Genomic DNA, 15858 nt, shown 5'->3' with positions numbered 1-15858 from the left:
ACTCCATTCCCCCTTTGACCTACAGAGCCCTCAGATAAATATCCCAGGGATATCCTCTTTGTGTTCCAAGACACTGAGTAGTTTAATGACTTGTAAGAGTACCTATTTTAGCCTTTAAATAATTTATGTGTTGGATTTCCTCAGTAAACACTGGAAATGTCCTGTATAGAAAAAAGAGCACAACCATTCTTGTAGCTTATACTTTAAACAAAGTTGCAGTTAGAAAACAAAGCAAAACAAAAAGGAATGATCACCTGCTTGACAGGATCAGTTATCTATGGGAGGTGCAACCATCTCATCTCAGCTGAAAAATGGAATTCAAGTATTTTGTTAACAGGCAACTTAAAATTTACAATTTGATTCTCTTGGGTAAGTGTGAAAAAAAAAATGGAAAAAGAATACAAAAGCCAGACTTTTCATCTGCCAACCTCCCTTAGCTAACTGTACTCTCTCAGCATTTATATGCACTTCCTAGGGAAAAGCACATGTGCAGTTGCCTTCAAAAGCCCTCTGTTTTTCTTTTATTTGCTTACTTGGGGGTCTGGACTGAAACTTCCTATGGGTAAGACCTGGCACAAAGACTATTCTCTTGAATACCTTTTCTGTAAACATTCTTTACTGCATCCTCAAGTTTGCTTGCTGTACCACTGACTAGTGGATCTGGCCTACACAAAAGGTTCAGTACTGTTTCTATTGTTTTCTTTAGTGCATCTTTACCAATGTAATCCTTAGAATAGCACAAATATTGATTATTTAGAGGAATTAAAGTATCTGCAATAAAGTTCACTTTATAAAGTTTCTTAACGATGATGTGTCTGTGATGTTGTGAAGTACAGATACCCGAATTTGTGTACATTCAAGAGTTCAGTAATTCAAATAAATACAGACTACTGAATGAACCTGGCTGAATTTTCACATTTGCAAATGGTCATTTTCCTGTGATATAAGCCATCGATAAGAATAAGATTTTTCTAAGACATCCAGAGGCTGAAACCTTTACTTTGGGTCCTTCAAGGGCTAAGTAATTTCTGCAGTTTACATCAGTGTAAGTGCCACAGTCCTTCTGAAAAGTAGACCAGAGCTTATTCAAGAGACTAGAATTAGACTTTCACACAGTATTATTTAATTTAAACTTATCTTCACTCCCTTTGTCCAAAGGCTAATAGAATATAATTACACTAGGCTCGGAAAAAATTGATAATGTTGTAGGCAGCCTTACATTCAAAAATCCCTATTGTCAATTTTCCCCAGTAACTCTGTCAGTGACATGCTATTGCATCTCCCTGTTATAATCAAGTGAGATGAAAATTATTCTGAAAAGTAAATGTATGAGGAAACAACAAGGAGGTACATATCAATACAGTGGTTGCAATGGCCCACAGTGCATGCACCAAAGCAAAGGTCTTCATTGCCTTACTGTCGACTTTTAGGCCTCTTTTCACAGATGTTGAAGGATGTTTTAAATTAGCCTCAACAACTGCATGACCAGGTTTGATTAAGAGGTGGTTTCTACTGCACTTCAGCAAATCGAGTTGTGCCAGCTCTGGGAAATGTCCAATGGAAAGAAAATGGATGGGCATGAGAATTCATCTGGGTACCTCATTTTAAGCATTTCCTCCCACTCCAGAACGCCTGTAGACAAATATATTCACATCCATTTCTGAACAAGATTTAGGTATATAACATAGAGGTGCATGATGAGCACATTTAACCAGTGCAACGCTTTTACACCAGTTTAAAAGTACTGCCCTCTAAATGCAAAGCTTTAACTAAGTTAGTCCTCTACAATGAAATGATGCCTATGTTGGGATAATTTCTATAAGTGTAGATAAGCCTTCCATAAATACTTTACTATGCATTTTTAAATTAAGTTGAAAAGCTTCTACACTTTCTGAAAAATTAATGTGAACATTTTTTGAGAAAACAAAAAAAAAAACCAAAACGACAGCAAAGAGGATTAAAATAAAACCATTAAAAACCCCAAACATTAAAATTCTGACCCTCCCTCCCCAGGAGTTGATCTTATACTTGCAGTTAAATATGTAAGCAACTCTCACTTGTTTTCCTTTGCGTACAGATTACTGACATTGCTACAGGTTAAGACTGAATTTTAAAGCTATTTCTGCTACTAGCAAGTGCTTGCTTTTCAACATTTTAAAGTGAAGATGTGAACAAACCTTTGAAAAGTGACTGAATATTTCAATGCCAATATATTTTGCATGTAAAATATAAAAATCTCTGTGTTGCATTTGAAATCTGATAAATATTTATTATCAATGCTGTTTGCTTTTAATCTGTTCAGGATATCATTCCTCCAGCTTTTTAGTACTTAAACAAAAATGGCATTTACATTACAATGTTGCTTGCCAACAATCTCATTTTCTGGTTTAGTCAGCAGCCTTCATGCTTGATTAGTCTTTAATTATACAAATACCTACATATTTAAAAAGTTTTCTTTTTTCCATACTTTGAGCATGTAATTATTTTCTCTTGCATGCAATAACCTTTAATTTTAGGATTAAGCAACTGATTCTCTTTAGTATGGATGGATTTTTTCAAGTGTTAAAGCAAATTTGGTTATTGTATTATGAGTAGGAAAATTAACTTTAGGAAAACCTTTCATTAGTGCATTTGACAGCACACTGAGCAGCTGACAGAAACTTCAAAATATTCAAAATACTTGAAAACAAAATAGATACCAAAACTGTGTCCTCTGAAATTAACAGCAATGCTTCTCTAAATTCAATGAGTGAGTGATTAGGGCTGTGCAATTCCTTTTTTCAATACTCCTTGCTTCTGTAGCATTTGTTTTACAGCAGTGCCCAGAAGCCCAGCGCAAGATCAAAGTCTCATGGCACTATACAAAAAAAAACCAAACACAACAAAACCATCAAACAACAATGAAAGAAAACCAAAACAAACAAAAAACAGAAACCAAAAAATTGGAAAAGTTTGAGGTCTAAACATATCAAATAATGGTGGGAGAATCAACAGAAGAACACAAGGATGAAGTGACGTGCCAGGCAATGATAGAGCTGGGACAGCAGTCTGGCATTCTTGACTCCAACAACCCATTTATGAGAGAACATTGCTTCCTGATGCAAATTATTTTTCAGAAGTAAATTCAATAGTCAGAGGCTTAACTTGATAATGAGATTAAAGCTAAAGGTGCAGATTGTATGGAGCAGTGAAGAGATACACACCCTCCCCTGTCCTTTCTTTTCTGCTTCTCTTTCACTCATGAGAGCGTGGACTGCAGAATTTGGGTCTACAGGACTGACACATGTTATCTCTATACCTCCTTGTACATTTGAAGTACCAGTGACTTCCCCCTAGACATACTCTTTGAATGTCTATAGGGAAAACATCAAGAATTTTTAGAATGGCTTGGTTTCTCTCAGGTTTTGCTTATTTCTATATTTGTTTTACATGAACTGAAAATTCTGTCAGACATACATTTTGATTGCATTGAGAACATGTTTCACAGACAGAAGACAGTTAAAAAAAAAAAAAAAAAAAGGAGGTTGTAATTCTAAGTCAGGGAAGGAGAAGAGGGGGAAACCTTCCTAATGGCATATTGAGCTTGCTCCTGTCTCATTTGTTAGCTGTGTGAAACCTGCCAACTTCCCTAGTAGAGTTAGTTCTTGTTATAAAGTGAAAAGTTGCAGAGGTAGTTTAGAAACATACTCAGCATCTTATTGCAGACTGGTGATCAGTGATACAATTCCAGCCTTTCACAATACTAGTCCTTCTATTTGCTGGTGTCTTTCTCCCAGTGGAAAAGGTCAGTAGGAATAAAGGCTCTGTGGATAACAAAGACATTGCTTTTCTACACTCTCCTCCTAAGAACATTTTACTTTTCCTCCTAAAAATCAGGTTTTGTCTCTGGGGAATTGCATGCTGTTAGAAGCTGTGCTTTCCGATGAGCACTGTGAATAAGATTGCCTCTTCCTTACTTACCCCTTCCTGGATCTTCATCCCAGTACAACTCTGATCCACATTAGCTGCCCTCCCATAGCCCTCAAGGCACCCACGTTGGCAGCTCCAGCTGGCACTCTGTGAGGTGTGCCCATGTCCCTGGGGAAGGGTCCACAGGAAATCAGTCCTTCAGCATCTCCTGTCCCAGCTGCTGACACCAGTCCATAAGGAGAGCATTACCCATGCTGGGAGAAGAGCCAGAAGAGCCAGCACTCCAGTAGAGTTTGTTGCAGAAGCAATTATAAGGTTACAGTGGTGAAAACCATGACAGCATTACCAACTAGCATTTTATTTCTTTTTCTTATTGCTCGTTACAGCATTCATTCAGAAATATCTTCTGATATCAATTTACTGGCCATTGCTATGACAAATTACTGTTCTGTAGCACAGATGCTGATGTTGCTGCATCCATATTTTTAGGCTTTTCTTTATAACATCTGTAATTTTGATAAGAGTCTAGGGTTCTCTCAGTTCTGATTGCTTCCCTGGTGTTATTTATAAGCGTGGAAGTATTTCCTAACACATATACAATGATACTGCAGCCATGATGACTGCTTTAAAGAATCTCAGCTCTTTCAAGATCCAAAATTCACCATCATCAGTCTTTTATTAAAAGGATAATGTTAGCAATATGTGATTTGCTATTTTCATGTATCTATTTTTCTCCCTTGGAAACTCAGCTTTGCCTACCGATCTCTTCCAAAAACATAATCCAGCTTCATTCTCTAAACCTAGAGTCCTCCTGGGATATTTAATCATGTCTAAGCTATAAGGAATAAGTCAAGTTGCTCTCCTGGAGGAAATTCTTCTAGTTTAAGGTATAGTTGCTGATGCAAATGATAAGCTGAAATATGGAAATGTTTCAGAAAAAAAAAAAGCCAACAAACTTGCATTTGATAACAATGAACCATTTCAGCAGATTTCAAATAATCACCTTGAATTAAAGTTTTCAATTTCTTTTGTTAAATCAATATTTTTAAGCAACTCAAGGTAATAAATTGTTTATATGCAACTTAAGCTGTTTTTAAACAAAACTTTCCCCAGCTTTTTCAGTTTTTTAGATTTAAAAGAGTAGGGGACTTTTTTGGTTGATTGAGTTTTTTGGAGGTTGGGGGTATATACAATTTACTAAAATGACAACACACTTGAGAAAAATAAATGAACAAACAATAACAAAAAAGCCTAGAACATTTCTGATAAGTTTAAGTTACTACAATATTAAAATTAAAAAATTGTACGTTTGACAGGTTAGACTCACAGTAACAGAGCTCATCTGGTTTCTTGTTCTATTTCCTTTACTTCATTTCCATTCTCAGCTGGTGGCAAATATCTTCATTTCTTGATGTTGTCTTGGATCAGCAGCAAAAAATACAGTGGTGCTTGTACACGGACAGGTTGTCCTAAAAATCTTTCAGACTTTGCTTGTAGAAGGAGTATTAGAAATCTCACGGGAGATTTCTCTTCCAGATTAAATTTTTATAGTGGTGTCCCTCCAGACCAACAACCTCTTTCTCTCCTCCTGTTGTGGATTCAATCAGTGTTTTATACATTAAGAAAAAAATAAATTGAGAGTATGTAGTCAACTACAAGTCTATCATTTAAAATTTTTGTAAAATTTTAGGATCATTACATATTCAAGATATCAAGTCTGATTGCTTATTTCTTACTGCTGGAATATGTATTCTCGTGTGCTGCTATATACCTATTTGTTTTAGTTAGCCTTACTTATACCTTAACCCACTAGGAGCTCTTAGAATTACCCATTTGCTGGCTTGTGCTCAAGGTGGCAACCTCTGACCTTTTGATTTTCCATTTTCCACATAATTAATTGTTGGTCACTTCAAACAAATATTGGCAGAGGAAGGGGGAAAATGAAACAAGAAGGATTTGGAAAGCTCACGTTTCCAGCCCAACCCCTTGGATAAAAGGATAGTTTTTTTTCGTCTGCCTAATTTGTTTCAAGTTGCAGCACTAAGGTCAGGCTAAGCCAAGAGAATGAATGGAATAAACGTCCTGATGGGCTGCCCGAAGCTGCCTGGTGTTACAGATCAGCATAAAACCAGCTCTCTTCCCTGTGCCTGGGCCGATGTAACTCACTGGAGTGGCAAATTACATCAGACCTACAGCTGTAACCCGACATTATGATTAATTTGATCAGTAATTTCTCCTGTTTTTCATTTTAATCGGTGTGACTATTCTGCTGTGGCAGGTCTTTCAGATCTAATTAAGATAAATTTCAGAGTAAAAGACTTGGCAGAATTTTCGAGTCAAATCCGAGCGTCAAGTGTGAAGACCTGCAGCACCAGTCAATCAATTTCCAGTAAAGACGGCGGGCTGTAACTCAGCAATCAACCCATTAACACTTAAGCAAATTTCATAATCTCCAGGCCTGTGCTTAGTCACTCTTTCAAAACATTCTACCTACTAATAAAAAAAGAGAAAGTATTATGTTTTTTAAACACCTGTCTTAAATTGCATGTGCTAAAGCCACCGTCGGAATCCACAAGTGGACACTGATAGATCTCTGTAGCACGGATGAAAAAGGCTTAATTTTCAACTTTAAAACACAGCCTGGAGTGACTTTTTTTTTTAGTTTTCAGATGCTCATTAGTACAAGGAGCCTTGAATGGCATAACATCGAGACTACAACAGTTCTAGAATATTCCTCCTCCACCAAATTCAACAAGCCCAGCAGATGCTCTCTGTTCACTTCTTCCATTTCCTTCTAAACAGAAGTTCTTCTCTCACAGAACTAGAAACCTGTGATTATTTGTAATTTAAATAATATATCATGATTATTTGTAATTTAAATATATATACATACTATTAAAACGAAGTAAGGAGTATGAAAAAATAAGGGAAAATAAAGAAATAAAGCAGTAATTTGGGATATTCCATCTACATAAATTTTTGGAAATAGGAGTGAGAAGAGAAATTAAGATAAATGACCACTAGGAAACACAATCCACAGGTTTCAAACGAGTATCTGAGGAGCTGTGTCATTTTTTTCTGTCTCTAAGGTCCTCAAGAGTTTTCCTGTCTGGTCAGAGAGATTTTGGGAACAAAAGACCTTACAGAAATATGGATCCTTTCCCAAATTTGTCCTGGGATGATATTATTTATTTATTTCCCTATTTATTAAATACTTAGTTACTATAGAGACTTTATTAAATGCTCCTATTTCAGAAGCAAGAGCTCTGTTTTCCTCTCCTTCAGAGAATTCTCTAGCAAATGGTTTCCTATATTAGCCTCAGCTTCTGCCCCTTGGGTGCTAATAATGCCAGTTGTTTTGCTCTAAGATTAATTTCCTTTGCTTTAAATGTGAGTCAGACACCAGAACTCTGTGTGCTTCTGAAAATAGCAACACCTGCAGAGTATATTTGGATGGACCAGGCAGCCAGTGCTCCAACTGAGAGAAGGTTTCCTCAGGGAACAAAGAAACTGGCTTATAAAGTCTCTTTGAGAACCCTTAAACATCTCTTTGCTCTGTTTAAACACAGTATTCAATAGCCTTTCACCTCAAAGACCCAATGCCTCAAAGACCCCAAAAAAGCAGTGAGCTTCTAGGAGCCGGAAGACAGCTGAGGAAAAGATATGAAACCCTACACAGGGTTCCCCCAGAAGGGATGAGGAGGATTCAGGGAGCACCCAGAAGAACTGAAAAGAGGAAAGGATGCCCTGGATGCAATGAAACTCAAAACCAATGTATTTTCTCAAACAAGTTTCAAATCTGTGAAAAGGAATGTCTGTGTTGTTTCACAGAACTATCACAGAAGCAGTGGCAAAAGGAAAAGCCCAAAACAAAAGAAGTTGTTGTGAATGATAACAGCACTTGGATATGTTAAAAGCATGTTTGTATGGTATATCAGTATAAGCATGACTTTCTAGTTAGCAGAAATTTTCAGATGAATACTCTCTTCTTTACCACCTTTACCAACTCAGAAAAAAAATCATTAAAATGTAAGAATACTCAGAAATCCAAAAATGTCAGTAGAAAAAGTTTTTTGTTGGAAGGGGCAGAGGATGAAATTCACAAAAACATTCTTAAGAGTCCAAAGACGATTTAATTGAGATGATTGCAGTGGAAGTTCCATGTTATTAATTTAGAGTTGAGATCTAGATCATAGAATCACAGAACGGCTTGAGTTGGAAGGGACCTTTGAGATCATCTAATTCCAACCCCCTGCTATAGGTAGGTACACCTCCCTCTAGACCAGGTTGCTCAAAAATCATCCAGCCTGGCCTTGAATTCTTTCAGGGAGAGGGCATTAACAGCATCACTGGCAGCCTGTTCCAGTGTACCATCACCCTCACAGGAAAAATATTTCTTCCTAATGCCCAGTCTAACTCTACCCTCTTCCAGTTACAAACCATTTCCCCTGTTATGTCAGGTACTGAAAGGTCCTCCCTGAAGCCTTCTCTTCTCCTGGCTGAAGAGCCCCAACTCTCAGCCTGTCTTTTCATACTTCCTGGAAACACACCTAAGATCAGCACTAAAACAGGCTCACTCTAAGCAGGTGATGGGTATGAAGCTTCTTGAATAAATATGTACTTGATGTGTCCGTATTGCCTGTTGCCTTGTGTTCTATCTGATGTCCAACTGACACCAAAATTGGGAAACCTTGGAAAATGGGTACAAACCCCTGCCTTGCTCACCATTTATTATATATATATATATTTGTCAAGCTGATTGTGAAGTAACTTGGGAACAGATTCTGACAGTCAGACATTGCACAGCATCATGCAGCAGGAAAGTGAAATTATATTATCAAAATTTAAAAAAAAGTTTCAATGGTATGGCTGGTGTCATAATATTGATAAAGTTTTTTTGATCTCAGGAGCCCATGAGCACAAGAAAATTAAACAGGTCTCTAATATGAACACAGACATAAACACAGGCCCCTTGACTATGCTCCTTGTGAACTTATCTCAGCTTCCCTGTTCAAACAGAATTCATTGTTTCTTGTGTATCTTAAAAATATGTAAATTTACCATAGTGTCAGTACACACTGAGATTTCTTTAAAGTGGATTTTTCCTTAATGAGAAGCCAACCAGTGAATGGGGCTGGGGGAAAAGGGAAGGGGAGGTTTGGGTGTTGTGACTGTTGGAGCCTCAGGCATCTGTGTACACATTCTCCTTCATTTACAGCTGAGTGTTGCAGCCTTTCTGCTTTTCTTTTCTCCTTTGTTATAAAAGTGTTGAGGTGCCAAATACATTATTTAAGATTAGTATGAAAATTTAATCTGAAGGAGGTTCTGTTTTTGCTATCCTAGTTTGCTATTACTTGGAAGATTTTTTTCTGCCGTTGTCATCTCTCCACTTCCCTTCTTCCCTCCTTTTATTATTATTTTTTTCTTGCTCATCATCTTCCGTCAGCTCCAGTTATTGCAGGTAGGCTTCTATGACAAAAAAGTGCTTTAGGAAATAGTTCTGAAAATGGTCAGAATAATTTTACAGTGGGGCAATCCCTGGGGGATTTCCTGTTTGTCTGTTCCTATCCACACATGAACAGAGCAGTAGAAATCATTGGGAATTCTTCTAGTCCTATACTGTGACTCTTTATTTTATTTATTTATTTGTTTGTTTGTAGATATGTCTGTAGGTAGGCTGATTTTATCTATACCACTAAAACAGACAGCAAATGTCAGCACCAGAAGCTAACCTCCCATTTGGAGCCAGTTAAATACACATTGCGGATACAAACCACCTCATCCTGGCAGTCAAGCAGAAAAATTGGCTACTTAGTACTTGGCTCATCTAACTTTACACAGTGTATAATCAAGATCTTACGGCTCCAGAAATTTAATTGAATGGAAACTCTGTAAAAGTGCTAACTATGTTTTCGAGTTGCAACGTGCTGACCATTCAAGAACCTATACAGTTTGCTCTGTAATAACATTAAAAATGCACAGGAAAGTTATATTTGGAGAAGCATATTTTCCCAGAAGTAGAAGTTTCAAGGTCCTCAATTTACAACATGAGCTAGGTTGCCTTTCACCTTTTGATGGCTTTGTCTCAATCAACTGACACAACAAAAGCAAAAATAAGACAACAATTATCTACATGAGGAATTTCACCATTTTAAAATGAAGGGGTGAGGGTCCTTCCATCGTCTACCTGACCCACAACCCACTGAAATGCATCTCTGCTTTGGAAAATTCTCCTTGGGTTTGCTACCCTTTGCAAATCAGTTATAACCTTTCTTCTGCTGTGATTTTGCCTTCACTAGTATACATCTGGGACCTCATTGCTTATGTAATTACAAGAAGTCAGGCCCTGGAACCTAAAGTAAGGTTTTTCACCTTTCTACATAATCATTAAAAGCCTTTCTAAATGTAATAGTTTTATAACTACAATCCAGCCCACTGAACTGAGCAAAGAGTGCTGATAAAATTAGAGCAGAGTATTACAGAACAATCTGACAAGAATTGTTTTGAGAGTTTTAGCTGGTGTACTGTGCCCCAGCAGTATTAATTTCTGATCATCCAGCAACAGTACCTCAATCAGGTATACCTAAGCAAGTCACTTTCATTTAATTTGCTTTCTGAAGGACATGACAGCATCTGTACATTTTGAGATGTAATTGCTGTTATCCTTCAGAGTTTTTGAAACAAACACAATCATCCTCCTGAATTACTGACTTTCCATGACAATTTTTTGAGGTTGCATTGTTCTAAACTAATATCTCTCAGACAGATCCTGAATAATGTAAGAGGATAAAGCCCACATGAAAAAATCAAGAATTCAGAAATGAAATTTAAGCTGGCAAACTTTAACTTAGCTGATCTTTATTCCCTTAATATTCTTCAGACAAACCCCATTTCATTCTGCTTCATAAAGATCATTACCTTAGAGGCCATAATATCTCTGAATTTAATTTTCAGCCTATTTTGAAGATAAAGCATTAGACATTAAAAAGAATCCACATTCTAAGCAGCCGTGATGAACTGGATATACAAACTGTTGCCAAATGTGTGCTCTCTCCTTTTTTTGCTTTATGCTAGTACAGTGAAAAACAATTTCAGATCCAGTCTTCAAGCTAAACCTATGGAGTTAAAACTGCTTTTCTCTGCAGGATTTAGGATGAAATGTCAAATTTCATGGAGGAGATCTCAGTATTGCTCTGCTGTAGAAAATATCCAACCACATTCTTCAGCCATATGTCAAGTGCAAGAGCCGCTCCTCTGGAGTTATTTCTGAGCATTACTTGTTTGCATATTAATGAGTTTCACTGTTCTCAGTAATGTGACACAGCATGTTCAAGTTCTTAAGTATTTCTTAATTATTTCTTAATTTCTGATCTTAGAAAAGCTTGAGGAGCATTACACTTGCTGTAGACATGGCTAGAAGGCCAAATCAATGGCCCTTGCACACATCATTATGGCTAGTGCTGAAGCACTATACTTAGTCTAGGTTTCTCTAGTGGGTGTCAGTACATAGCATACATGTATAGTTGAACAAATTTAGGTATTCACAGCAACTATTCATGTTGAGTAGAGGATGTAAGGTAAACCTTCCCCCTACCTCCTCCCCCCAGTTTCTTCATTAAAGCTGCACCAAAGCTGACAACCAATGGGTTATAGTCCATTGGCTGTTGGTCAGAAAGTGTCCCAACCATGTGGCTGGCTTAGCAGTACTGGCTGGACTCAGCCTAGTGGGAAGCACAGACCTCTCACTTTGGTAATTTTCATTAAGTTTTTTGAACTAAAACCTCCTCAGAATACTTGAATCCCATCTTCCACTACTGTCTGGTCTGCAACACCCAGAATGTCCTCAGAAGGGTAGTTATGAGGATACAGTTGCTAAAGAGAGTGCCAAAGTAACTCCGTAAACACATAGACATTGGCACCTCCAATTCCTATGCAAGGAATTGTTGAATTTACTTGCTCTTACTGCTCATCTGTGAGATAAGACTCTGCAGAGCCATCAGTGGAATCAGAGAATCACACACGGCTGGAAAAGACCTCCAAGATCATCAGTCCAGTTATCAAACCACCACCACTGGGTCCACTAACCATGTCCCTCAGTGCCACGTCTGCCCTTTTCTTGAAAACCTCCAGGGACAGTGACTCTACCATCTCCCTGGGCAGTCCGTTCCAATGCATTACTGCTCTTTTTGAGAGGAATTTTTTCCCTGATTTCCAACCTGAACTTCTCCTGGCACAACTTGATGCCATTCCCTCTCATCCTATCACTGTTACCTGGGTGAAAAAGCCAACCCTCACCTCACAACAGCTCCCTTCAGGTAGTTGTAGAGAGTGATAGTGTTTCCTCTTGAGCCTTCTCTTCTCCAGACTAAACAACCTCAGTTCCCTCAATAACTCCTCATAAGACTTGTGCCACAGAACCTTCACCAGCTTCACTGCACTTTTTTGGACACGCTCCAGGGCCTAGAAACTGCTCCTCCTGGTCTGTATCTGGAGGTTATAGGTGAGACTGGAAGTACTCACAATCAGAAGAGATTTAAAGTGGGACCAGCGGATGTATGAGAGCTAAGATTCCAAGTTCAGATTTCAAATTCTTGAGATATATTCATTGAGATCATCCTGTTTTTCTTCTTATTTGAAGCCTAATTTCTGTAAGCTATTTTCTATTCTGTGAGCTAATTTCTGTTCTGTCTGGAAAATGGAATGAGGTAAAAGTATTTAGCAGGCAGTTATAGCAACATACAGAATTTGTAATTAGTATGCATATACTAAAGCTTCACCAAAACAGTAAAATGTAACAGAAGCACCTCTGGAACCATTCCTGTCTCTGTGTTTCAATAATTTGCATATTAAGGGTCCCAAAGCAGTAACTAGCATGACAGACTGGGCATTAAGTGGTGCCTAACAAGCCTTTAAGACAATTTACAAGAGAAACTCTAGAAACATTATACTCTATTGTAGGAAAAAGCTCAGGAAGCAAGGACACATTTACAATGGACTTTTAAGTCATCTATCTAAACCATTACAAAATCAGATTTGATGCAATTCAGTTGCAACTTGGGTTAATGCAGGTTTAACTGGCCACAATAAGCAAACATAGCTTATTGTAAGCCAATTCCCTTAATTGCTTCAAAAAGGATTTTTTAATTATTAAGCTAATGCAGCTTAATTTCTGTAGCAAATGGCTGAAGCCAGCAGTGTGAATAAGACTTTTGAAGTGTGGTCTCAAAATCTAGGGAATAAAGTGAAGAGAGACTGCTCAATATTACTAGCTTGCTTCTAAGTGCAGTTTCACTACCCAACAAAAGAGGCGCTGCTCACTTTTCAGATCTCCCTGGCATTTCTACAGAACCACACTTGCTGGCATAGTCAAAGCCATTCTTGCAGGACATGAATACTGCATGAAACATATTGTGTGAGAACACCGAAGTGTAAGAAATTCAGACCATGGTTTTATAGCTCTTCTGTTTCTGTTCTATTTCTGTACAGGAGTTCTAAGATGGAAAGAGTCCAGTATCAGTTTGAGTGCCATAGCTGTTGACATGGTCTATTAGAAAACATTCATGTTGGCAGAGTGAGCCAAGGACTGGTATTAATTCTGGCATTCTGATCTCTGGAGTCTATACCAAGCCTCTTAACAGAAGTATTTGATCCTAATCAGGACAAACTTTAGGACTGTGGATTGAAGAGGAACTGCATTCCATCCATCCATCTCTTGCACACATACACTAGTGGAAGCTCTACTTCTTTTAGGGACAGTCAGGATCACCTGCTGCTAAAATGAGCAGTTAATTTTGCTGCTCTCATAAGTTATGAGGTGTGACTGCTGGGAAAATGCTCTTTGTAAAGATCTATGGAAAAAAAAAAACGAAAAAAACAAGATAGTTTTCTATGGGTTTTGTGGTATGGGCTATGTGTGTATGTATGAACAAAAGATGTTTACTCTTCAGAAAGAAACAAGCTAGGACCATCATTAATTATGGTTTTCTGACTTACCTTTTGGCCTGTTCTAAGCTGCTTGCCTATAAAGATTAACTACTGTGAGGTAGAATTTATTTTGTATGGCCAGAAGTTAATTTGATTTCCCCCTGCAAAGGGACTATGCACCTCCTTTTACTAAATCATTAGAGATTTGTACACAGTGCCTTACCTGCAATGGGTTTGGTGAAGTAAGAGGAGATGGAAGGCCGTGCCCTGGTGACTGGCTTGGTTTCTGAGGGGAACTGGAGGACTGTGGGACTGAAGGCTGCTGACTCTGGCTTTGGGGCTGTGTTTGGTTCTGCTGTGGAGGTGCTGATGGCTGTGGCTGTGGCTGCTGGGTCTGCTGGGGTGGCTGTGGAGTCTGTGACTGCTGAGTTTGCTGCTGCTGCTGCTGGCTTTGCTGCTGCTGCTGCTGCTGCTGCTGTCCTTGCTGTTGCTGCTGCTGCTGTTGATGCTGGAGCTGCTGAAGATGCTGAAGCTGTTGAAGCTGGGAGTTCAGGGATGAGGTAGCTATGAATAGAAGAGAGAGGAAACAGTTTTGTAGGTTTCAGCATTACCTGTCATGTTAAAGATATCCTTAAGTTCTTAAGTTCTGATTCTAATATATTGTGGGGCATGGTGTCCAGTAAGGTCAGCTGGTGTCAGACTTGAGGTCGTGGCAAGAAATTAATTAACATGTTCCCAGCAATGAATGCTGTGGTTCCATGCTAAGAGATGGGCTTCTGTGAGGACTTCTGTGAAAGCTAATCTGCAGTGGGGCTACAGCTCTGTGTACTGCACAGGCCTCCAAGCTGACTGGCAGTCTTGGCTCAGACAAGGTTACAACTGAAGCCAATGGGAACTTTCCCTGCCAAAGAAGAGTCTCAGGATAACACTGCACATATTGTGGCAAGCGCTCATAACACAAACTGGTGCTGTTACATAGAGCCAGATAAAGCCATAGTTGTAAAATAAAGAATGCTCTGAAAAGAGCTTTGTAACATCTATATACTGCAGGTGTCAAAAAATAGAATGTTCAACAGTGAATTTTTTGGTACAATACATAGGTAGAAAAAGTACTCAATAAAATGCATGCCTCTGAAATTACAGCTGCTCCTTATAATTCACAGCTAAAAGCCATAAATTTCTCCTGGTGAAACAACATAGGCATTTTGAAAACTTGCACTGCTTGCTTACTTCTGGTAGCAAAAGTCTGTCATGCTGTGCAAGCATGTGCTCCAAAGTGGTCTTCCAGTACCCAAAGGAGGCCTACAGGAAAGCTGGGGAGGGACTTTTTGTAAGGGCAGGTGGTGACAGGACAAGGGGAAATGGATTTAAACTGGAAGAGGTAGATTTTGACTAAATATTAGGAAGAAGTTCTATGAGAAAATGGAGCAGTTTTCCAAGCAAGGTTGTGCATGCCCCTTCCCTAGAAGCATTCAAGGCCAGGCTGGATGGAGCTCTGAGCAACCCGATCTAGAGGGAGGCGTTCCTGCCTACAGCAGGGGGTTGGAAGTAGATGATCTCAAAGGTCCCTTCCAACCCAAACCATTCTGTGATTCTATGAAATGTGAGCCTTGGAAACCAGTAGCTCTCATCAGTCTTTAGGCACAAAGCTTCAAACTTTATCTCCCTAATTGACTGAGGCATTGATTAAACTCAAGTAGTTTGCCACAGGGACATCGCTAAAGAAGAGCACATTTAAAGCAGCAGCCAGAATACCACAGGAACCTGGTGCTTTCTCAGATTACTCCCTGAATAAGTCACCTGGGGCTCTGTCACTACACAGCTTTGGGGTTGTGACAGATACCTATAGGATTCCAAGTTGAACAGCTTATAAGGTCAGCACACTACTTTACCCTCTGTACTGCATTCCCAACACCATTCTGTATGCTAAGTTCCATCATCAGAAGCCAAAGTAAACTGGGTGTGAATCAGATCCGTTGTTTCTAAAATGAGATTCAGATGTCATGGACAAAAACACTGTTTGGA

General features: G+C 38.7%; 1 protein-coding gene across 1 annotated transcript in view; it reads right to left on the bottom strand.

Moving 5' to 3' along the window:
* The window catches only part of POU6F2 (POU class 6 homeobox 2), a 246238-nt gene that overhangs the window by 78071 nt on the left and 152309 nt on the right, over positions 1-15858 (bottom strand). Inside the window, exon 4 of the mRNA XM_052699000.1 lies at positions 14057-14397. Within this exon, the coding sequence (XP_052554960.1) occupies positions 14057-14397 (341 nt within the window). The remainder of the gene's footprint in view (positions 1-14056; positions 14398-15858) is intronic.

Source organism: Tympanuchus pallidicinctus, unplaced genomic scaffold, assembly GCF_026119805.1.
Source record: "Tympanuchus pallidicinctus isolate F22 unplaced genomic scaffold, pur_lepc_1.0 scaffold34, whole genome shotgun sequence".
NCBI classification, from domain to species: Eukaryota; Metazoa; Chordata; class Aves; order Galliformes; family Phasianidae; genus Tympanuchus; species Tympanuchus pallidicinctus.
The sequence above is the reverse complement of the archived record's forward strand: the minus strand, read 5'-3'. Positions and strand labels throughout refer to the sequence as shown.